This window comes from Furipterus horrens, unplaced genomic scaffold, assembly GCF_987537825.1.
Source record: "Furipterus horrens unplaced genomic scaffold, mFurHor1.1.pri manual_scaffold_6, whole genome shotgun sequence".
NCBI classification, from domain to species: Eukaryota; Metazoa; Chordata; class Mammalia; order Chiroptera; family Furipteridae; genus Furipterus; species Furipterus horrens.
Window position 1 is genome coordinate 28,022,852 of NW_028327176.1, and position 25,486 is coordinate 28,048,337.

Sequence of the window (25,486 nt, forward strand, 5' to 3'; positions counted from 1 at the left end):
CCTTTGAAAGAAGCTTCATTCAAATTGAAATCAGTTTTGAGAAGCTTAATTAGCTATTTTGTGCTGAGATATAACAGATTTATGAACCGCTTTGTCAACTTAGGGAGTTAAGTAAACCTTATCCATTCCTACCTTTCTAACTACATAATTTTGTTACTCCACTTGTTTGTATTGTAAAGCCAAGGGTTAGCAATTTTATAAAACAATTTGAATAAAATAGAATATGATTGTTTTGGATTTAGTTTGAAAGATTGAATATAAATTTTAAAATCCATGGAAAACACTTAGACCAGTGCTTATCACGTGGTGATTGCTCAGTAGGTGTTAGTTGCTCAGTTAGGACTAGATCCAATTTTTAGATAGATGTTTTCCTGATAATAGATTTAAATAAAGTGTTAATATTTTCTAGTACTTCTTACACTTGTCATGCCCTTATAGTTCACTGGCACTTTTATATGTTAACTCATGAAATCTAGGGAGATTGTTATAATCATCATGATCACAATAGTATCAATAAATTATTGCTTCCTATGAGCCAAATGGTATTCCAAGCACTTTACACTTTTTAGAACTCATTTAATTTTCACAGCCATAAAAGGTATAGGTATTATTTTTACTGTTTTCGATAATCATTTTCCAGAGGTTCTATTTTACAATGTGAAGCTACAAATGTAGGATGAATATATACATTATATCAGATTGAAAATTAACTGATTATGCAAGAATGATTTGCATAAAGCTAAAAAGGGAAGAATCTTTCAATTGCTATATAAAAATTACTGAAACACATTCACACTTAGTGTTTAGGGGAAAGTCATCTTATATAGAAATAGAAGCATCATCATTCAAATCATACATGCTCAGGTGTAAATGTAAATTTTCCTTTAAATATCTTAGGATACTTAAATTCTTGAAACTGTCTTTCATTAATTTTCCAACTAATAGGATATATGTTTTATAGCTTACTAAAAAACCTAACAAATTATTTATATCTATGGATGAATAGATGGGTAGATAGATATGTAAGAAATGGCTAAGCAGTGCTCATTCATGCTATTGTTGCCAAAATAGAAAATTATTAGGAGAAACTGGAATTTCTAAAAATGTGAGGTATTCTGTTTATTCATAAAATCGTTATAAAAATTATTAGTATTAAAGTGGATCTTGAATATTTATGGTATAAAGTTTTTGCCTGATCTGAATTGAATGTATTGACTTTTTTTTTTCTATTTGAAAACATTTTGTGTGTGTGTGTGTGTACAGCCAATGCAGTATTTCTAATATTAATTGTTAATGAAAACTTTGATGGGTTTCATTAAGGAATGAAAGTAGTTTAGGCCAGTTTGGAAATCCTGCATCTCTCTCTTAGCCCCTAGTACTGAGAATTTAATAATATACTTAAGATGGTTCTGATAATATATTTAGGATGGTTCTTCCTAGCTGCTATCACCACTGTCCCCCTCCACTTAGCATGAGAGTCTGTGGAGGGAGTTGACTCTTTTTTTTTTTAAATCCTAAGACCTTGCCTCCCCAGCCTTCAAACTTTGCTCCATTGATTTTTAGGGGGTGGTGACAGAAATTCAAGGCCTGTCTGTCTTTTTGGCTATGTCACATGGATTTTGAAAAGGTAGCAAGTCTGAACCAAACAGTGCCCATGTAGATTCTTGTCACAGTGACTGAAAAGACTAGAATGGGTGTGGCCTTGGCTTTTTTCATTTGGGTTGACAAACTCCACTATCAGACAAAATAGCCTACTGGCTCCATCAACTTAATTTTTTTTAGAATGGTGAATCAGAAGAGGTACCTGAAGTAGTTCTTGGGAATGAAAACGAATGTGTTGAATATATACATTCTGGGTAATTAAATAAACTAATTGCTTAATGTAATTAACTGCTTTGAAGTAAATAGAAAGTTAGTAGACTAAAATATAATTGTTTCTTGTTCTTTTCTTAATATACAGGGAAGTCGAGATAACATGAGTATTGTACTAGTTTGCTTTTCAAATGCCCCCAAGGTCTCAGATGAAGCAGTGAGAAAAGATTCAGAGTTGGATAAGTACTTGGAATCACGGGTTGAAGGTAAGAAAGATGTGCCCCCCCCTTTCTTAAATTTAAAAGGAAAGGAAAAGTATTCTTCGTTAATTTCCATCTGCCTAAGATTTATTGTCACATCTTGGACCAATGTGTGGGGACTTAATGGCACAGAAAAAAACAAATATGTCTATTATACCACCAAAGAGAGACATAATTTGAAAATAGTCTGTTAAAGCTTACTCTTTTATTCTTTCCCTGATTACATTTTTAACACTAAGTGAAGAATCCAGTGATATTTTCCTCAGGTTATAAACACCAAGTGCTATAATTCCACTAACACTAAATCTTCCTTCCCAAGTTAATTATAAGAATTCATGACCGTATGTTTTCATCATATTGGTAGAATTAACATTGGTGTTGTGAACGATTATTAATTTTTTTAACTTTTTATTTTGCAGTAATTTTTAAGTTAAAGTTGCAAAAATACTATAGAGCGCTCCCATGTACAGATAGTACCTTTTACCTAGATTATGTGTTTGTTTACATTATAACTTATTTTACTCATCTGTCTATATACTTCCTGTAACATACACTCTTAAGTCCCCTACTCCTTTTCCCCCCTCTGTCCCTACCCCTCCCCTAATTGGTTCAGTTTTCTGGTCCGCTTGAGAGTAAGTTGCAGATATGATGTCTCTGTACTCCTTGATAGAAAAAGGACAGTGTCTCCATAACTAATACATCCATCAAAATTAGGACGTTAACGTTGATATTATATTACCATTCAATTCATAGATTCCCATTAAAATTTCCCTAGTTATCCCAGTAATGCCTGTTATTGGAGTATGTGCTGCATTTTGCTGCCATGCCACTTTGGTCTCCCTGCATGTGAAAAAGTGATATTGTGTTTTTCTTGTTTTTACTGATCTGTGATATTTTCAATATTACAGGTTAGTTTTACTTTGTAGGATGTCCCTTAATTTGGATTGCCTTGATATGATTTAGGTTATACATTGACAGAAATATTCTAGAAGTTATGCTAAGTTTTTCGTGCATCATATCAGGAAGCACATGATATGGTAATCTTAACTTTCATCACTTCCTTCAGCTGTCTTTCAGGTTCCTCTGTTGAAAAGTTAATGAGTATGTTTGTTAGGCTTATTAATAAGTATTCAATAGGGGGACACTTGAGATTATGTTAATTACCTATTCCTCTCAAATTTTCACTACCAGTTTTAGTTTCATTGGTGATTCTTGCTTGAATCAGTTGCTATTAGAATAAGTAAAATAGTGATTTTTCTGATTCAATCCGGCATTTTTTTGTATAAGTTAGAATTTTACTGTAAAGAAAAATTTTCTGTTTTAATTTATGTGAGCATGGATTCGATTCCTGTTATATTCATTGTGTTATAATTATTACTATTATTGTAATTTTGATACTTCTATTGTCCTAGATTTGGCCAGTAGTAACCTCTTCAAGTTCTTTTTGACCTGTTCCCATAATTCTTTGAGCAGTTCCTTACTTTTCTGGCATAACCCAGGTCATTTTGTATTTCCCTGCACCAACCCCTAAGTAAGCCACTTTTCCAATGACCTTTCTTTTCTTTCTTTCTTTTTTTTTTTTTTTTTTAAGATTTTATTTATTTATTTTTAGAGAGAGGGGAAGGGAAGGAGAAAGAGAAGGAGAGAAACATCAGTGTTTGCTTCTCGCATGCCCCCAACTGGGGACCTGGCCCGCAACCCAGGCATGTGCCCTGACTGGGAATTGAGCCAGCGACCCTTTGGTTCGCAGGCTGGTGCTCAATCCACTGAGCCACACCAGCCAGTGCTGACCTCTCTTTCTTTTAATTTTCTTTTTCTTTAGGAATTGGGGTTTGTGCATTAGTTGTGCTGTTGGGGTGTTTCTGTTCCTATAACCTCGCAAAGAATAGAGGTACACACACATGTATTTGTTCCTTCCTTCCTTCATCTGTCTGTCCCACCAATAACTGCAACTCCTGTATAATACTACAGAGTTCACTCTAGTTTTCTCTTCTTGTTTTTTTTACTCCCTTCTACAGTGATTCCTACTACTATTCAAATAAATCTTCTATAACAACTAAGTCTTGTTGTAGATGCCTTCCTCACTCCAGGCCATACCACTATCAATGCTAAAGCTTTACCTACTGTGCTCAGGTGTGGACAGCCCATGGTGGGTCATGCTTCTGTCACCACTGCCTTCTCCATCCTCTGGAAGCTTACCTTCCTTGGCCTTATCTAAAGTTTTGGGGGCTGAAAATCCATTATTGTTCAGTAATGAGGGGGGGGAAGCTTTATCTTTAACATAATTGCTGATACATTTGTATTTAAATCTGCCGTCTTGTTTTTCTATGTCCCATCTATTTCTTTTTTCTCTTTTCTTGCCTTTTGAATTACTGGTAATCAGCATTTTCTGTTTCAGTTCATCCCTGCATTTGGTTATTAGTTGTATGTTTTTTCAAAAATTCAATTAGTGGTTACCCCGATTAGAAAATGCATTAGAGATTATGACAGGGTCCCCAATTCGTGCTACTTTTTGATTTTTATGTGCTGTTTTTTAGATACAAAATTACCTTTTATGAAGCTATATCATTCTTATTTATTTGTTTTCCTTGGTATCATTCTTACAAAGTTCTTTCCTCAATTCAGGGTTACATATTGACCTATATTTTCTCCCAAAACTTCTGTGGCTTAACTTTTTAAAGAAACAGTAAATACATTTGAATGATAATCATTATGGTATGATCGGCTTGTTGACTTTGGCCTATTATGAGTCATATTTTGGATATAGCAGCTATAGTAATTGGTGAGAGTTCTCAAATGTGTAATTACCATAGGAAAACTACATTTATTTTGCAGATTGGATGGGACAGATTTCTTGATGGAGTTTACATTTTAATAGAGACCAATCTTTTTTTTTAAGTAGAAGTAAAACAGCAGAGAGTAACAAGAATATTGGTTAGAAAGATCTCTATGAGGAAAAGTATTTGAGGGAGATAACTGTATGTGGGAGAGAGTGGCTGTCTTGGAGGAAGAGCATTCTAGGTAAAGGGAGCAGTAGAGACTAAAGAGGAATGTGGTTAGAGAGAGTGGCTGGATTAGAATGAGCTGATAGAAAAGTGGAAGGCTTAGAATGGTTGCTAAGAAGCAGATTACATATTGGGTTGGCCAAAAAGTTCGTTTGGTTTATTCCATAAGATGGCTCTAGTAGCAGTTAGTTTTCTTTAACTTCATGCGAAACAATTTTGTTCAGTTGTATTGTGACAGCTGTCACATCAGTATGCATTTAAAAAAACACAAAATATCAATATTGGTGAATTTTTGTGTAGTCATTTAAATATTGAAGATGGAAGATAATATACAACATTTTTGGCATATTGTATTTCACTATTTCAAAAAAGGTAAAAACGAGGGGGGAATTGTTGGAGTGCTGGGTGGAGGGGATCAAAGGAAAAAAAATTGGAACTATTGTAACAATACAATCAATAAAATATACTTTAAAAAAAAAGTAAAAACGCTACTGAAACACAAAACAAAAATTTGCAGTGTGTGGAGAAAGTTCTGTGAATGATCGAACATATCAAAAGTTGTTTGCGAAGTTTTGTGCTAGAGGTTTCTCACTGAACGATGCTCCACAATCAGGTAGACCAGCTGAAGTTGACAGCAGTGAAACTGAGACATTAATTGAGAACAGTCAACATTATACCACGTGGGAGATAGCCAACATACTCAAAATATCCAAATTAATAAAGTTATTGGTGAAAATGAAAAATGTGTCTTTTATTTTACGGAAAAAACTAAGTGGACTTTCTGGCCAACCCAGTGGAGTTCTGTAGACCAATATCAGGACTTTGGACTTTATTCAAGTGGAGAAGGGGAAGTTATTGGAAGATTTTGAGCACAAAAGGATCTCTATGGAGAAGAGATTGTAAAGGGGGCAAGAGGGAAAGCAAAGAGATCAGGTAGGAATCATGCATTACTGTAGGTGATAGACTGTGGTGGTGGATTGGACTGGAGTACCACTAGTGGAGGGGTGTGGAAATTCATTAGTAAAGTGCTAGACTGAAGTGGTTCTCAGGGGAGAATTTTGTCCCCCAAGGGACATCTGTTAATCAATGTCTGAAGACATTTTTGGTGTCATAACTGAGGGGATGCCTTTGACATCTAGTGACTAGAGGTCAGGGATGTTGCTTAACATTCTGCATTGTGCAGGATAGCCTCCAGCCTCCACGACAAAAAATTATCTAGTCCAAAATATCAGTAGCGCTGAGGTTGAGAAACCTGCTCTATAGAGATACAAGTGTAAGGTAGAAAATTATAGTCCTGCCTTCATAAAGATTGCAGTCAGTAATAGAGTCAACATTGTATACAATGGGAGTATGTGGCAGTGCACCCACTCCAGGCTTGTGAGGAAGTGACACGCAAAGTTGAAGATTACAAGTTAACCATACAAAAGGGTTGTTGGTTGGATTGGTGTAAAAAGTGTTCAAACCAAGGGAATGTCCATGTGGAGATAATACGAGTCAGGGACAGAATTGAATGGGAGTGTGAAAGTTAGGTCATAGTGAGGGTCTGGTGAGGCATGATTAAACAGTTTATATTTTGCATCTTGAGAGCTGCTTAGGACATTGCTTTTCTGTTGTCTTACTAGAAAGTTGCTGTTGTCTGGTTTTTGAGTTTATGTTTTGATACTGGCCAAATCATCATCTTTCAAAAATCTGTTTTCCATAAATTATAAATGTAAGTGGCACATGTAAATGTTTAATTTTGTTATAAGCATTAGACAGTTCTGAATTTATTCTCCTTTTTTAAGTAAATTACTACATAACTATTTAGATATCAAAAAACCTGTGAGACAATTTTTAGTTTTTCCCCCTTCAAATTTTTATCCATCCATTGCTTTTATTTTCCTGTAATTTAGTATTAATACATTTTATATTATTTTTGCATAGAATTAGATCAAAAGTTTTTCCATGTAGTTGTGCTATGTTCATAGGGATAATTTATAGTGATTGTAAAGCATTTCACTAGTGACTGGCTATACCAAAATTTTCCCTTTATTTTTGGACACTTAATTTGTTCCAGTTTTTGCTTTTATGAATAATGCTGGAATGAGCATATATATACAAATAACTTCAAAATATATTTATTTATTTTTAGAGAAAGAGAAGGAGAGAAACATCAATGTGTGGTTGCCTCTCACACACCCCCACCTGGGGACCCAGCCTGCAACCCAGGCATGTGCCCTGACTGGGAATCGAACTGGCGACCCTTCAGTTTGCAGGCTGGCGCTCAATGTGCTGAGCCACGCCAACCAGAGGGCTGAAATAATTTTTTATATTACCTTTTTTTTTCATGTGATAGCAAGGAAGATTGCTATTTATATTTTAACATAGGTACTACCGTTTTACTTCTTTGTGAATACGAAGTTATCACATTAATTTAGGGCTTTTTTAAAAACCTACAGAAATTATGGAGAAGTCTGGTGAGGAAGGAATGCCTGATCTTGCCCATGTCATGCGCATCTTGTCTGCAGAAAATATCCCAAATTTGCCTCCTGGGGGAGGTCTCGCTGGCAAGTAAGTACGAAAATAACCAATTTTGAGTTTGTTTATAATTAATAATTAATTTTGGGTAAGAAGTACATCAGTTAATTAAAGATGAAATGGGTTGACAGTTCTTACACTAGAGTAGAATTCTAAAATTTATCCAAAAGAGATTTTTTTTTTAAGGAATTATTTATTATACTTTGAGGATGAAGGTCTTAAATCTTTCTTTGGTAATTGAGAGCAAATGTATTGTGCAGATCAAAATCTGAGTGAAATGTAGAAACTGTTCTTGGCAAGTAGTTTGTGTGGAATTAATTTTTGAGTTATGTCAAGATGAAGTATTATTTTAAATACTCAAAAGTTTAATAATTTAATAAAACTACACATACTTTCTTTTTAGGCGCAATGTTATTGAAGCTGTTTATAGTAGGCTGAATCCACATAGAGAAAGTGATGGGGTAAGTTTTCTTTTATTTCTTAAGCATTTTAACAATTTTATAATAAATATTACTAGGTATGAATATATTAATGTGATGAAATCTATAATTATTAGTGCTTTTCATTTTAAGGGGTCAGTTAAAATTTAAAGAAATGTATTGAAATGGAGGTAGAGGTAAAGTTCTATTTTGTAAGTAGGTTTATTGCCATTTAATGGGTATCAAATGGCTTTTTGTTCGAGCTATACTTACTTTCTCCCTTGTATGTCTGCCTTCTCTTCTCCTCCCTAAATCTTCATTTTGAGGTAAAGGTTGTGCTTTTAAAAATCAGAATTTCTCCCTGGCTGGATAGCTCAGTTGGTTAGAGCATCATCCCTATATGCCTAGGTTATGGATTTGATCCCTGTTCAGGGTACATTGAGAAATCAATTGGTGAATGCATAAATAAGTGGAACAACAAATTGATGTTTTCCTCCTTTCTTCCTTCCTCTCTAAAAATCAGTCAGTCATCAATAAATAAATATCTCAGTTTTTCCTTCGGCAAGCTTCTACCATCACTGGAAGTTAGTAATAGTGAATGAGTTGTTATTTTACTTATTTTTTAAATTTTATTTATTGATTTTAGAGAGAAAGATCTATTTGTTGTTCCTTGTATTTATGCACTCACTGGTTCATTCTTGTATGTGCCCTCACTGGAGAGTGAAGCCACAACCTTGGTGTGTCGAGTCAATGCTTAAACCAGCTGAACTTACCGGGCCAGAGTGAATGAGTTGTTATTTTAATGACCGGACCTTTCAGTGCCCCTGTGTGCCCAGCTGAATATCTGGTGATAATTTCTTTCTAATCTTACTGTGCTGTGGGTTTATGTGTTTAACTGAGATAATCATTTTTGTTGTGCCCTCTTGTGCCTCATGAGAGCAGATCTCTTTATACTTTTACCTTCCTTTGAAATATGTGCTGATAAACTGTCAACTACTTTGTAGTTTGTCTTATTTTGTTTGTTTGTTGGTTATTTATTTTAGGATTAGTACCAGAAGACAAAACAATGCCTTTTTTTAATTGCCCTAAATTTCAAAGTCACTAATTCAAATTAGTTTTTTCTCACAGTATTTTTAAGTTTTGAACATCTAAACATGAATAACTTAATTTTCACATGTATACTTCAAAGAATTAAGGGAGCCAAACTTAGTTATGAAACTTGTTGAGAAGAAATAGACTCACCTTCAAGTCTCCAGCTCCTCTTGGCAGGTCTTGAGAGAGACATCAACCACTGGTAGTAATTATATATCATCTCAATTGCATTATTTTCCAGGTTTCATTATTGCACAGCAATATCATATGATTTTTTTTTTTTCATAACAATAGAAGTGTACTGTCAAGGAAAATTTTATGATTAATACATTTAGTGGGCTGAACATAAATGATAGTATATATTAATAATGACAGAATTTGTCTTGGTCTACAGTAGTGGTTCTGAGTTTTCTTTGATGGCAGTTACCTCAGCTTTGGATATAATTTTTAATTATATCCAAAGCTGTAAAAATTAATTTTAAAACAGGATATATCATGTGATACATTTAGAGAATTCTAAATCAGGCAGTTGATAGGATGCTGACATAACTAAAAAGAGGTCATTGGGAGGCAGAGTGAAGAGTGTCTTACCTCTTCAGCCAGATTATAGGTTCCCCATAGCACCCAGCACCATAGTTAAAAAAGAGTTAAGCCCTCAAAAGTTATTGATTCATTTATTGGCCATATAAGTACTCTGTTTTCTCATGTATTTGAACTGCAGCCTCAATTTGTAATCTTAAAAAAAATTGTTTCATTATACCGTGCTGAATTTCTTGGTCCCTCTAAAAGTTGGCTTTTTCTAACACTAAATTTCTGTTTAACATATACCAAGGATTATTGAACTTTTTAAAAATAGAAAATAGTTATGCATAGCTTGAAGATTTTTTTTTTTATGGTCAGGTTCTTATTTTTATTTTTTATTTTAGATTTTATTTTTTTATTTTCAGAGAGAAAGGAAGGGAGCGAGAGCAACATCATTGTCAGTTGCCTCTCACACTCCCCCAGCTGGGGATCCAGCCTGCAATCCAGGCATGTGCATCAACAGGGAGTTGAACCCCCAACCTTTTGGTTCTTGGGCAGGTGCTCAATCCACTGATCCATACCAGCCAGGGCTACTTATACATAGCTTTATAGGCAGTGAATATAAATAGGCAACGATGAAGCTGAGGGGAAATGCTCAGGATATGAAACTTGCTCTAAGTATGATTATTATATGACTACATAAATTAAGGAGATGCATACCTGATTACTTTTAGGTATAAGCTTTCTGTTAATACCAGCAGATCAAACCTTGACAAGCCTACCATGTAATGAATTAGTATAGGGAAAAAGCTATGAAACATAAGGTATGGTCCCATCTCTACTCTAAGTACAGCTTGCAGTGTAGATATAAATGCACAAATTAACAAAAATATTTCACATCATTTAGTAAAGAATAAAAAGAAATGACAAAATCTAGAATGTGACTTAATTGCCATGTGAATTGTACAGTGATTGCTGGAAGAATCAGATTTTCAGAGCAAAGATAGGCTTTGGAGAATGATTTGCATGGCAGAAATGAAATGAGGAGGAAGATTGTTCAAGTGGATAGAGGAGCCAAAAACAAAATATAAACTGTATTTGAAAGAAATGACATGATTTTGAGGGGAAGAGAGAACTACTATGGTGAAAAATAAGAATTTAGGATATCAGACATATTTTTGAAGAGACTTGGAGCGTACTTTTGAACTATATAGTTTAGATTAAGGAGCCACCATATGTTTGGAGTGTAAGAATGATAGACTGAAAGGAATATCTGGTACGTATTTTAATCTCTTAGAAACATGTGCAGTATTGGATGAGAGAGGCTGGACATTAAATAGTTGTGAAATAATTTCAGAGATCAGATGATAAGTAAAAATTCATTATTAGTAGATAGATATACAGATTAGAGAATTCCCTTTTTACTATAAAAATTAACTTAAAGCCTAGAATCTTATTTTGGGAAACATTACTTTATTCTTTCAGAATGATCATGACCTTAAAAAAATGTTGAACCATAACCACAGGTGGTAGAAATGTACTAAAAAATACAAACGAGACAGAACAAATGAAGGAATTACAGATGTTTAATTAAATTATTAACTCTTGACCTACTGTAGCAGTGAATTAGGCACAGGTGTGTTCCATAAATGCTTCTCAGGTTAGATCTGTACCATGTGGAAGATGTTACCAGGAAGTACTGTGTGGCAGGAACAAGTAGTTTAGCTTGTGGAATAGGAAGATGAAAGTGTGGTAGGAATTCAAAGGAGGTGACAGTTGGGAAGTATTATAAAAATTAAGCTTTTAAAAATAACAATAATTTGAAAAAATACTAGAGTGAATCAGATTCATTTAGATTTTAAAAATATCTACTTTATATCAGAATTGTTCTGCTGTAAAGTGCATTAGAAATAGGGATTCATTCATTTTTCTTTATTAAAAAAAACCTTTGGTTAATATTTCAAAAAGCTGAGTTGAATATAAGTAAGAAATTAAATAATTAAAATATATTCAGAAAGCTCACTATTTAGGGTTATCTTAAGTTGTTTCTAAATTTGTTTCTTAGTTCAGCTTTTTGGAATACAAGCAATATTTATATTTTCCCAACTTTTAAAACCAAAACCTATGGAAAAGAGTCTAGAAGGAATTCTTAATCAAGGAGTTCATGATTCCTCCAAAAGTTTTTGCAAATATATTTGTGTGTGTTCATACATACTTAAAAAATTTGTTACATCCTCACCTAAGGACATTTTTTTATTGCTTTTTAGAGAGAGAGAGGAAGGGGGAGAGAGAAATACTGTTATGAGAGAAGCATGGGGAATGGTTGGTTCCTGTAGTATGCACCTGGCCTGGGTATTATGTGCCCTGACTGGGAATCAAACCCTCAACCATTGGGTTATGGGACAGCGCTCCAAACAACTGAGCCACACCAACCAGGGCATACATATTTTTTTAATGATGATTTTGTATACAGTTTCCGTAAGTTCCTCAAATGTGTCTGTGACCCCCAAAGAATAATCACCTATAAGACCAGAAAGAGTAAAACCCCATTTTGGCTATAAATTGTTCTTATATTAAAGCTGTGAGTTCACCTTCCTTTTCTTCTTCTAAAATGCTAGTTTGTGTTTTGTAACTAGAAAATAAATTCTGTGCGATCTGGGACTTAATCAGATTTATTTATGGCTATAATCCCAGCACCTACAGCAGTGCCTGGCAGATGGTGAGAGCTCAATAAGTACATGTTAAATAAGAACTATTTCCTCCCTTTCTTTCTCCCTCCCTTCCCCTCTCTCTGAAAATAAATAAATAAACTCTTTTAAAAAATAATAAAGCCCTAGCTGGCATGGGTCTGACTCAATGTATTGAGTGCCAGCCTGCAAACTGAATGGTCTCCTGTTCCAAAGTCCCTGTCAGTGCACATGCCTGGGTTGTGGGTCAGGTCCCCAGTTTCGGGCAAATGAGAGGCAACCAATTGGTGTTTCTCTCCCTCCCTTCTCTCTCTCTGGAAATAAATAAAATCATTTTTAAAAAGGAATATTTCTATGTGTTCATTTCCAGTGCTTGTTTCCTAAGACTACCCTTAAGTCATATATTTAAAAAAATGATTTGAGGTTGCTAATTGGTATAAAAGTGTATTTTCAGAGCTTTATATTTCCTTGCAAAAATGTTAAGTTCTTCCCTCAAAGAGGACTTACAGTGCTTTTGAATTAGTATATCACTGATCAAGTAGCTATATAAGTGGGAACTCGTATTTACCCACCTCCTATGTGCCAAGCCCTATACATACATACCTGCATACATATATACATACACACATATATACAATTATAGGCAATCTCCTTAACCCTTTTAATATTTATATGAGACTAAAAATCAGTGAGATGAAGTAGTTTTAGTTTGCTCATGTTGCAAAGCCAAGTAAATCATGCAGCCAGGTTTGAATCTAAGCCAGAGTAACTCCAAAAACTGTTGTCTTTACACTTTTTCTGCTGCCTAATAAGCTGTTTTTACATTACATATATATCAGTACCCCACCTCTGTGTACCACCCAAGGAAAATCATTTCCCATTCTTTTGTGAATCTCATGTTCAGTAGTCTTAAGATACTCCATTTAAAAAAAATATTATATAAATTTGTTGAAAGTAAGCAGTCAAGCCCAGTGTTTTAATACATTATTTTTCATTTAAATACCCATTTTTACTTATCCCAATCCAAAATATTTTAAGGCATCTGGATTTTTGAGAAGGGGAGGAATGTTAGGACAGAAGCCCCAAAGAATCTCCATAACTGTTTCTGCAAGTGTTAATATACAATTTTCTTTTTTTTATTTTATTTCGGATAGATCAATTACAGTAAAAATAGCTGCATGTTGCGTTTTTACATCACAGTTTAGGGCTTTATGAGTACTAAATTTTTATAAATTGTTTCTTTTTTACTTTTTCACTGGGCAAAGCATTTTCATGGAGAAGATCTACAGTACTTAAAAATGCACTAACTATAATCACTTTTAAGGTTTGAATTGACATACTACTTCTTAGCTATGTGGTCTTGACCATTTTAAGCATCTCTAAAATTGTTTCAAATTAGCTAAATTTTACATAATACTTGCAAATAACATCTAATTTATTAGATTCTTTATTGGTCATTGTTGTGTCTCATAAAGTCACATTTGAGAATCTTTAGTTCTAAAAGTTACTTATAGCTGACAAGCAGGGCATAGGACTCCAAAAAAAACTCAAATAATATATAGTAGCATAGTAAATACACTAGTATTCTTTACTTTTTCTCCATTGTTTTAGCTGATTGAAGAATTTCCCTTATGGCAACTGTATTTTTTTAATGCTACCATTAATATTAGCTAGTGCAATTTTACTTTTGAAATATGCTTAGATTCCCCCCCCCCTTTTGCTCTGTGCTTAATATATGTAGATTTCCATGTCTTATTGGGCATAAGACAGTATTTTCATAATGAGAGATTTGATTTTTAAGTTGTATGGGTCTAGATAACAGTTAAACCTTAGAAACACAAACTGAGAAAAATGTTCTAAATTCCCATCTCTGTAATAGCCTGCATTTATTTTGCAGAATTTTAACCATCCTACTTAATACACTTTTTTTGTCCTGTAAGTCTGTTAATCTTTCTGTATCAAGAAAATACATTATAGACTTCAATATGAAATGATTTGAGGTCTAGTTCTATAGTGATTTTAACTAATATTTATTTAGTAAGTTTATATGGGGCACTTACTACGCAAAAACTGTTACCCTAATATATTCAACAAACGGTTGGAGGGACATTAATACTCATAACACTGTACACAAATCTGAGCTCTTGTTACTTTACTTGTATTGTCACCCTGACAAGTAACTTAAATCTGTCTGAGGCTTGTTTACTTCACTTACAAAAATTAGGGTTGCAGTACCTATTACTTAGGGTACCTGTGAGGAGTAAATGAGATTATGTATATAAAGTCCTTAGCACAAAAATTAATTTTTCTTTCCTAGGTGGTAGGGAGGATACAGCCAGCAATATGAAATTATCTTTAATTCAGTGAGCTTACACTCTAATGGAGGGAGTTGCAAGGTGAATTCAGTGCTATAATAGATGTGTATACATGATACACTATGTATGTATGAATTCAGGTGTAAAGAAAATACAGCTAAGTAATAGGTTCCTTTTTGATATTAATGAAACTCCATGAAAGGGTTATGTAACATAACTTTGAAGAATCAAATGAAATGGCTGGAGAGAGCATTTCACCCATCCCTCGTCTATCCAGTTCAACAGGGAAATGCAATTTGCTTTAAGATAAAATGACTTTTAAATGTGGTCAGTAGCTCAGGTTCTTTTCAATTCAGTGGCTCTATAATGCCAATCATTATAAATTCATCTCTACTTAATTTATAGGTTTGGTTTTATGTGTTTTTTAAAAGGCAACTACTTCTCCCGAACTACTGCTACTATACAGCAGTGCACAGAAATATAGATGATTACTGTAATGATAGAAGTGTCAGATGGAGAAGGAGATGCACTTATCTTTTGAGCCCACCAACATTGACTGAAACACAACTAGTATAACAGCCTTTGATCCAACCTTTTCAGTAAGTTTAAGTAAGTAGAGTTATACTGTTTAGTCCATCTGTGGTCCTCAAGCTTGGCGCTATATCAGAGTCACCTGTCAGCTCTCTCTCTTTTTTTTTTTCATTAATTTCTATTTTAAATCACCTCAGCCCACTGAATCTGGATATCATGGGATGGAATTTTGATATCTATAATTTTAAAAAGCTGCACAAGTGATTCTGATGTGAAAACCAGGGTTGATAATCACTTTAGCTATGTGTAAGTCAGCTGCCTGGTTGAAGCAGATTCTTTTTCAATATCCTAGAAGTTTTTTCTTAATATATAAAAAGGGAATTTTTTATTTTGCAGTTTCCTTTTGGGAGTTGGGGGTAGTTTTATGCCCTTCATTACAAGTTCCTGTGATAAACCATTAAGCGGAAAATTGCCTTTTGGGAGACGTGGTTAAAGAATGATAAGGTTTGTGATTAGCAAGCACTTATCTCATTTGGTCCGTCTTAATCTTTCCTGAAAAGATTCAAATGAGAATATTTATGGAAACTTGTTTATTTAATACAGAAGGAAAGAAATACAAAAAATCTTAACAGAGAGCACATTTTACTATAGTTTCTCCACACAAATTTTGCAAATTAAATGTTATTTTGACAGTTAATATGCTTGATATAGACAATTGGAGAATTTAAAGAAAATAAAAATCTGTAACTTCATTAGCCATTATGATTATTTATGCAGGAGTGGGCAAAAGTGGGTTTGAATTCAGCCTCCCCACGAGACACAGTGGGGCTAACCCAAGCAGGTCACTGAAATTTAGGTTTGTTTACTGATATTCAAAGACCACAAGAATGTGTACATAATGAAGGCTGGCAAATTGAGCAATTATGAAATTGTACCAAGTGCGCTGTGCCATTGTTACATTCTTTTGAGTTAATAAAACTATTGTAATAGTGAAAACCTGCATGTCTTTTTTTTTTCCATACAAACATCTGTAAACCTACTTTTGCCCACCCTGTGTATTGCTGTATTTCTTTTCCACCCAGGCAGTTTATATATAATATCCTAGAATGTACAGATATACAATCATATACATATGCTATACACAGTTATCTCTTTTTGCCACAAGGGTATTTCTTTAGTATATAAAAGCATTTAACTACTCTCATTTTTCTAATAAACATTGTCCTTTATTGTGTGGTTATATTAGGTTTAGGTTTGTTGTAGAAGTATAAAGTGACAGTGGCCAAAGATGTTTAAGAATTTGTGTCAGATCATCTATATTAGTAACCATTTTTGTATTTTATTTTCTTAACATTTTATGATGAAAACTTTCAGACCTATAGGAAAATTGAAATGAGCAAGCAAAGTGAACACCTTCTACCTGGATTCTACAATTGTTAATATTTCACCATATTTGCATAGTGTGCATATATATACTATGCATCAGCCTTTTTTTGACTGATCCTTTGACAACAAGTTGCAGACATCATAGTATTTAACCTCTGAATATTTGGGCGTTCACCTCTTAAGAATGAGGACATATTTCTACATAAGCATAATGTTACATAACTCAGGAAATTAATAATAAATTTAATATCATTTAATATCAAACCTATATGTTCTCAATTATCCCTAGAATGATGATTATAATTGTTATTTTGTGCCATGGTCTAATCTGGTTATCATCAGGCATATTGATCAAGTTTTTAAGCCCCTGTTTTTTCTCCTCTCGACACTGAATATGAAGATTCTGAGCTGGCTTTTTATAGTGTGTCCTACATTCAGGATCATATGATTTCATTGTGATGTGCTTTAACTTGATCTTTTACTATCTGTTTCCTGTAAACCAGAAATTAGCTTTATTAGATTTATATTAAACATTTTTGGCAAAAACAGAGGATATGGCTCTGTATTCCCTAATTCATCACAGCAGGAAGCACATAATTTAGGATTGTCTGGCTTTTACTCTCTCAGCTTAACTATGTTAGAGCTTGTTCTGCTAACAAGATTAAGTAGCTACTATTGTAGAAGCCTGTAGATGTCCCAAAATCTAATAAGATATAAAAGTATGACGAGTTTACTATCCATATCTTTTTATAATGTTTAAAATAATTTGTCTATTTTTATAGATGTTTTATTAAACTCCTTAAATATGTAAATAAAATTTTTGTCCATGAACACTTCAGTATTTCCCAGAAATCCAGTTGGAGTTTATATAGTTTAACATTTTGTATCTCCTGTCCTACCTGTCATTTAGCAGAAACGATGGAGAAACTAATTTTCTGTTTTAATGGCCTGCTTTTTCTGTCCTGTCCTCTTGCTTTACATACTAATTTTCTTTTATCCTGAGTCATTATAGCTAATATATTTTTAAGTAAGTCATTTTTATTTAGGAAATGCTTGTGTTGCTGTAGAGTTCTAATAGAGTAAACTTCAGCTTAAACTTCAAATTATAGTATGAAATAAGATATAAACGAGTTATTGGTAATGTGCTAAAAATAACAAGATATTTCAATTGGAAATTTGTATTTGACACAAGACTTGATACTTATTTAATGAAATGTTCTCATGCTTAGACTATATTACTCATGGTAGAAAAATGAGTGTTTTGCTGTGATATGTTATGAAATACATGTGATATCCTAGTTTGTCTACTGACACTGGGGTCTTGAATCTTAAAAAAAGGCCTCCGATGAAGCAGAGGAAAGTGGATCACAGGGAAAATTGGTGGAAGCTCTCAGGCAAATGAGAATTAATCATAGGGGAAACTACCGACAACTTCTGGAGGAGATGCTGACTAGTTACAGGCTAGCTAAAGTAGAGGGAGAAGAAAGCCCTGCTGAAGAACCAGCTGCTACAGCTACTTCTTCGAACAGTGATGCTGGGAACCCAGTGACACTGCAGGAAAGCCATACTGAATCAAAAAGTGATCTTGCTGACTTAGACAGCTGTAATGAAGATGCAGGGACAAACATGGGTGGTGAAAAAATATGACTTGACTTTGTGGTAATATTTTTGTCATCTTTGATTTGGCGGTTTTTACTTAGGAATTATAATGTATGCATTTCTATAACTGTTTTGTTATTTGAATCTTGGTAAACTAGTTTTACTATATTCATATAGCCTTGTTTTTTAATAAGGCCTTTGCGCACACCTTTATCAGATAGTTTCAGATTGACTAATTATAGTACTGTACTTTGAATTTAATAAAATTATATGTCATTTCATACTGTATGCCACAAATGAGGCTACCAGTTATTAAAGTCAGTAGTTAAATTCCTACTAGAGAGGATTAAAGATTACTGATTAGCAAGATCACAATATGTTGTGGAAAGACTTGTTAATGTAGAATTATACTGCTTCACATTATTTTACACATTGGTATACTCATAGTTAGCTTTGTAATAAATTTGTATTTTCTTTAGTGATTTTAGTTCTTTAAAAGAATGGCAGGTGCTGACCTGTAATATTTTTATCAAGGATGATTGATTATTTGTGTGTTCTTTGACTTGTTTGTATTTTACATCTCTGTAGTTTTATTTTTAGAAGTTCTGAGCTATTGGATGTGTGGTTATTTTTTCCTTTCTGTGTATTCTTTATGAAAAATAATTTTTGAAAAGCCTGTGTATTATTCGTATAGCATTGGTTTGTATATTCTGTATAGCCTAACTACATACATCAAAATGTATGTCAACTAAGTGTTCCGAATGAAATTATAAGTGTTTAAGTCCAAATAAAGCACATGATATGGAATAATCTATGCATGTTGTACTTTTTTTTAAAATTTTTTAAAAAAAGTTTTGTTATATTGGAAAAATACCCAGTAGAAATTCATTTGTATTTATATAAAATTTAGAAAACTTTTGGCTTGGCTTTTTTTTTTTTTTTTTTTTTTCCCATTAACTAAAAGAAAAAAAGGTTGAGAAGTTTTGCTTAAAGAAAATCTAGTCTGTTTCTTCTCCCCTTTTGTCATACAAAATAATAATCTTTGGACAAAATGGATACACAGACATGTCAGAAAATTGCCATGATGAGCATTTTAAAGATCACAAGACTGTAGTTGTCTTTGTTATAAGTTTATTAGATATTAATAAATGCAAGCATTATGGGGTATTTTAAACAGTGGCAGATACATGAGTTTTGTTTGTATTAAAATTGATTTTTAAATACAGATAACTATTAGTCATGTGGGAAGCTTATTTTTTTAAACAATTATTTTGTGAGTGTAGCTCATTAACTTTTCTTCTTCGTGTTTATATTTATCATGTGTCTAAAGTTGCTTAAGGTACCATAAGTTGAAACTTTGGATTCTTCTGAGGTAGCTGATGTTTTGATCTGTTTTTTCCAATGGCGGCATACTTTTAAGTGGTTTAAAAGGAAGGCATTTGGTGGAGAGGGGAGGAAAAAAAACAACCAGTTATCTATCTATATTAGATAGATCCATGTGTATACACACAATATACAATACACACGCCTCTCTGTAAACATACCTTTTCAAACAAAGAAATGAAGGTAATTTGACCATCTAATTTTGTTTTCTTTTGAAATTCAATCCAACCTGGAAGTGGTGTAGGTAAATAATAATAATATTCTTCCTTTTCTCTTCCTGTAGGGTGCTGGAGATCTAGAAGACCCATGGTAGCCTTATAAACTTCTAAAATGCTTTTGATTCTGAAAATTGGGGCAAAAACTTTTAATCACAATTTTCTTCAATACAAGGGAAAAATATTCTTGTGGATTCCCAACGTTTTGTGATATGAGCAGAAAATCATTAGCATTTCCCATTATTTGTTCATATTGTGTTTTCTGATAATTGCCACTTGTAGCATTGCCTGTACTACAGTATTTTTGCCAACCTCAGGCATACTGGTTACATCTGTATTGAACTTTTGGCCATAGAAACCAATAGTTATTTCACCACAAATAACAATTGTGCCTGAGGTGCATGGGAATATAGTTAGCTGTACTCTGAAGATACATTATGTTTTTTTTTTTTTTAAACATGACACACAACATATAAGCATGTAAAGGTAAAGAATTGTATGAGATGTTCTTTGTTTCAATTCACCAAGTTGAAAGCCTTTTGCAGCTCTGTGGCTTGAAATTTCATTTGAGCAATTTACTATAGGGTATATATTTATTATTAATTGTTATTTAATTCTTTTTCCAATTTTACCTGTATTATCAAACTGGGTTCTCCATGTCCAAATTGTAATGTTGCCTGCTTCAAGATAAGTGTATTTGGCAATAATATTATGAACCCTTACAAATTTTATGCATGTATCTACGTCATCCTTCAACTCTTCACTAGAAAATCTTTGAAACCAAATGGAGTAATTTATGGCTATTTATAATTTGCTTTGACATCTCACTGCTGCAAATTTTTTAAATGATGAGATTTGCCTTTATAATGTAAATTGTGATTTTGGTTTTACATGTGGTTTTCTATAGTTTTAATTTTTCAGCTTTTAAGATAAAACAAGGTTTGTGTAATTTGGTATAATTTTTAATTGTTTACGTTATTTTAAAAGCTCAGAATATCACATTGAAATATGACTATAAATACATTTAGAATTATCTATTTTAGATCTAAGGAAATATTACAGAGATATTTTCATGGGTTCAGTAACCCCTTTCATTTTATAACATTGGGCACGGTACAGAGTGGCTGTCACATAAGGTACTTGAAGATTATTAGTTTAATTCTATTTTTACAATAACCTTGAATTCTTGAATTCTTTTTTAGTTTTGCATGTATCCAATTAATGCTGAACATGAAGAGTAAAATATTTATCTAAAAGCTGTTGGGGTAGGAGAAGCAATGAATGTATCCATTTGTACATGGTTTACATGTTGTGGATGCTTTGTAAACATTTTCCTGTATGTTTAAATTGTGTTTCAGCAGGATGTAATTGCCCTTGTGTATAGTTAAAATGAGTCATCATCTGGTCCTATGTGAAATGGAATTCATGGTATTTTCTGTAACATTTACCTGAAGCTGTTTCTGTAGTGTCACACATTTGAATACAGACAGCTTCCTTGATCATTTGATTTATTGTGCACCTAATTTTTGGTCTAAAAGGAATTATTGCCACAGTATATTTTATTTATTCTTTAGATTTTAGCCTTGTAAGTTAAAGTGCTTTACATGATGATGTTAAAAGCTATTTGTCCCTTTACTGGGTTTGGGGGGCTGGTTAAAGATAGGGAATGAAGAATGCAAATGGTTTATTGTTCAACTGTACACTCTGATCCAATCCTGTACTGATAGTACCTTTCCAGTATGATATTGTGATGTTTCATACAATGCAGTGAACATAACCAACTTGTTACCTAAATAAAGGATTGATAAAAACAGTGTGACATATTACTATTTGGTATGATTTTTAAAATAAAAGTCCAGTTTTGAATGTTATTTTAAACATTTTATATAGTTAGAATATTGTGAAATGTTTAATACAGAACTGTGTAGGTGAATTATAATTCCAGGGAAGAATTAACCAAACTATATAGGACAATACTAATTAAATCCTCTACTCCCAAAACCTTTATTATACCACTTAAAAAAAAATCTTTTTCTGGTAGTTTAGTGGTCCTTGAAATACAAATTACCTGTGAGTTGGTATAAGGAAAGCTCACTTAGTGTTCACTAATATGAATTTTCTAGTCCACCTCTTCTCAGATATTTTGGTCTTAGGAATTATTTATAGACTTAAAGGCTGAAGCTCTCAAAGAACTTTAGCTTTTGTGGGTTACATTTATTGATATTTTATTAGAAAATAAAAGCTATTACCTGTTAACATAAATAGCATTGTTTTATAAAAACAAAATTTTTTCCTAAAACTAAAAGAGCACTGGCTTTTGTTTTGTGCCTGGATTCTTGTATCTGCTTCTGCATTCAGTCTGTTGCAGTGTTTACACTTTGAAGTATATGTAGAAATCTGGCTTCATACACATGTGTATTTGGAGGAGTATTTCAATTGTGGATATTCCTTTTTGATACATTATCAAAATTTAAGAACTAGTAGTTTCTTAAAGGTTAGTTGTGATGTGAAATCTAGAACTTTGTACTCCTACATTAAAATCCATTTGATCTATCTTGCAGTTTGAATGGATCTACTTTTGCATGATTTAGTAACATGCACTGGTCATTTAGAAAATACTGGTTCATTGAATTATGCAGTTCTTTAGATTATCAACATGTTATTACTCAATATTTGAAAGTTTTTTGTTAATATAAATTGATACTTTAATTAAAATCTTAGGAAACTGCCTAGCTCATGGCGATGGATACAGATTTTTTAAATTCTGATTTTCACTTGAAAGGCGAAATTTTATCATTGGCAACAAATATTGTCAGTTGTTTTCCGTGACAGACTTACTTTATTCATTTTCGGAAAAATGTCAGCTGAATAACCATAGTCTGTCAGTCATTCTTTCAAGTAAAAATTGTGCTCCATGAAAAGTGGCTAGTTCACACTTCTCAAATAATAGGATGAATTAACCATCGTGCTTCCGCGTGCTGTAGAACCAGCGCCCCCCATTTCATTATATAGACTATTAAAAGGATGTGAACTTGAGAGAGCTGTAAAAAAATTAATTTTTAGTGCTTATAATCAAGACATTGTTAACTGAAACTGCCTATGCTGCCTGCTTTTCGTGTGAGTGCAGGAATGAAGGTACAGTAACAGCTAATTTGTTCAGTCCTGTTGTTTTTATTTGTGCTCAAGTATCTGCGGTTTTGTCCATCATTTCATTTGCGCAGTCAATGCAAGCGTCAATACTTTGAAAAAGAATAAGTAGTAGTAGTATTGAGAAAATATTTTTTATTTCATGTACCTCCTTGAAGTTCCCCTGGATCCCATACTCGCAGAATTGCTGTCCTTGTCCTTTTGGTGACATTGTTATCATTTATTCCAAACATCATAGTAGAACAGTAAGTGAATGTTAAGATATATATGTGACTAAATTTATTTGACTGGGTGAGGGTGGGGGTTATATAATTGTTACACTGAAACTTAGCAGATATTGAAATATCAAGTTGCATATTTTGAGGTCTATTTTTAAATATCTCATTTTGAAAGGACAATCTAAGCAACAAATGCTTCCAGTTTTCTTCACAGGTAGTTTATTAATATAAGTACAGTTTATTTCTAAGAGTCTCTTTTCTTTTTTTTTAAGATTACATTTATTTCTTGATTTTTAGAGAAGGGAAGGGAAGGAGAAAGAAACATTGATCAATTGTCTGTCGTACACACCCTGACTAGGGACCAAACCTGCAATCCAGGCACATGCCCTGACCTAAAATCCAACCAGCGACCCTTCACTTTGTGGGATGATGCCCAGCCAACTGAGGCACACCAACCAGGGCCAAGAGCCAGTTTCTTAATGCTAAATGTAGGAATACTTAGAGAGTTGTACTGTCATTGATAAAATTATAATGAATTGATTTTTCTATATGAAAATGGTGGTGCTGTCATGCCCCTAAGTCCCCCCACCCCTGCCTTTTTTTGTTATCTGGGCTTCAAATGGCTTTTTGTAACAAGAAATAGTATCGGTTGGGAGAAATGTTTTTATATTAGCCCAATATTTGACCCAGAACTTAAAGTGTCACTAATTTACATTCCAGACTAAGCTACCTGGAATATTTGGTGGAGTGAGACCCTACATAGATAAGCATTCTGACATTATAAACAAAGTTTTTGTTTCCAAACAACAGATTAGTCATGGCGGGGGGGGGGGGGGGAGTTGTGTGTATTTCAAAACCTTGGGAAGAATTGAACCAAAGTATCAATATTTACTACTGAGTTTATTCAGTTTCAGTCATTAAGATGAACCTATAGATCCCTGGCTGCTGTGGCTTAGTTGGAGCGTCATTCATCCAGAATTCCAGGTCAGGGCTCGTGCCTAGGTTCGGTCCCAGGTTGGGGCACGTATGGGAGGTAACTGATCAATGTTTCTCTTCCTCTGGAATAAAAAATTAACCTGATTATGTCCATTAAATTTCTTTTGCTAGCCAAATGTTATTCTTTCTTGTCTTGAATTCACATTGCATTTTTAAATGACATCTCAAATTCACATTTACTCTTCCTAATAGCCTTTATTTGTACTTTGAAATAAATCTGGTTTAAGTAATAAAGGAAAGCATTCCATAAAGATTTTGGAACACATTTGTTTTGGGTACCTAACTAGTATTTAGTGAAAAATAGCATGCTGTAATTTTTTTCACATGTTAAAATGGAAAATGTGCAGAAAATCTGTTAAATTTGTAAGACACTCAAATGCTAATGTTAGTAATCATAAGACTAAAATTTAAGTTACTTCAAAGCAATTCTAAGAATTGCAACTCAGCTTTGGGAATTCTGTAAGCCTTAATGAAAATACTAAGCAAGTGTTTCTTTCCCCCCATTGTTTTGGTAATTGATGTATATTTTGGTCTAGAAGCAGTATTAGAGCTACTAATACAAAACAAGTTGCCTTTCAGGCAGCATCACCACCGACCCTCACGTCTTGCTGGCTTTTTGCCTGTAGTATCTTCTCTCTGTTTCAGTTTTATTCTACCTGGCAGACGCTGATACTGTATATGTCATTTCCTGCTCAGATGTAACCGACAGCTATTCTGTTATAATTCAGGCATGGGGGTTTGTAATCTTGGCGTTAGGAGGTTATTAGTTTGACCTCTTCATATCCACAACTCGAATGGAGCACAAAAGAACCATAACTTTTATATATAGGTAGAAAGAAAGGTTGGGATATTTTTTCCCTTGATTACCCTAATCTGTAATATTGGCAACAGTGATTTCTTTAGTGATAAAATCTACCACAAATGTATTCTTCTAGTTTTCCTATATAATATCTACTTGTAAGAAAATATTTGGGCATATATTTGAGGTGAAGAGGACCAGTACAATCCAAGAATTATTCTTAACACTTGTGTCTGATACCTTCTTTCCCTCTACTAGGTTGTTTACGCTTGTTTTTTTCCTTGTGTTTCATTTCTTAAGTCTTGAAGACATGAAGTGTAATTTATCTTGACCAAATTCCACAGTAACATGATTTAGAGGACCATCAGTTTATTTTCAAAAGATTTTGCCTATGAATAAGCAACTTATGAGTAAATGGATAAAGTATAAAGCTTATTTTAAATATTTATATTTAATATTTGCTATTAAAATTGATCTCAGGTAAGACTAGTTGTAATTATTGAAGTACTTTGATGCTGTATACTCCCAAATTGAAACTGAATGGGTTTTATGAATACCTAGAATTACAGGTTCTTTAGGAAGC

The 25,486-nt window shown here is 33.3% G+C and overlaps 1 protein-coding gene across 4 annotated transcripts in view; it reads left to right on the forward strand.

The window, feature by feature from the left end:
• Window positions 1-25,486, forward strand: part of PPM1B (protein phosphatase, Mg2+/Mn2+ dependent 1B) — a 65,803-nt gene that overhangs the window by 35,456 nt on the left and 4,861 nt on the right. For 2 of the 4 annotated variants that reach the window (XM_090281228.1, XM_090281231.1), the window contains exons 3-6: window positions 1,961-2,078; window positions 7,516-7,627; window positions 7,998-8,055; window positions 17,885-18,955. In XM_090281228.1, the coding sequence (XP_090137354.1) occupies window positions 1,961-2,078; window positions 7,516-7,627; window positions 7,998-8,055; window positions 17,885-18,193 (597 nt within the window). In that variant the 3' untranslated portion in view covers window positions 18,194-18,955. Of the gene's footprint in view, window positions 1-1,960; window positions 2,079-7,515; window positions 7,628-7,997; window positions 8,056-17,884; window positions 18,956-19,811; window positions 21,557-25,486 lie in introns of those variants that run through there. The other 2 variants (XM_090281230.1, XM_090281229.1) reach the window with 2 other exon arrangements.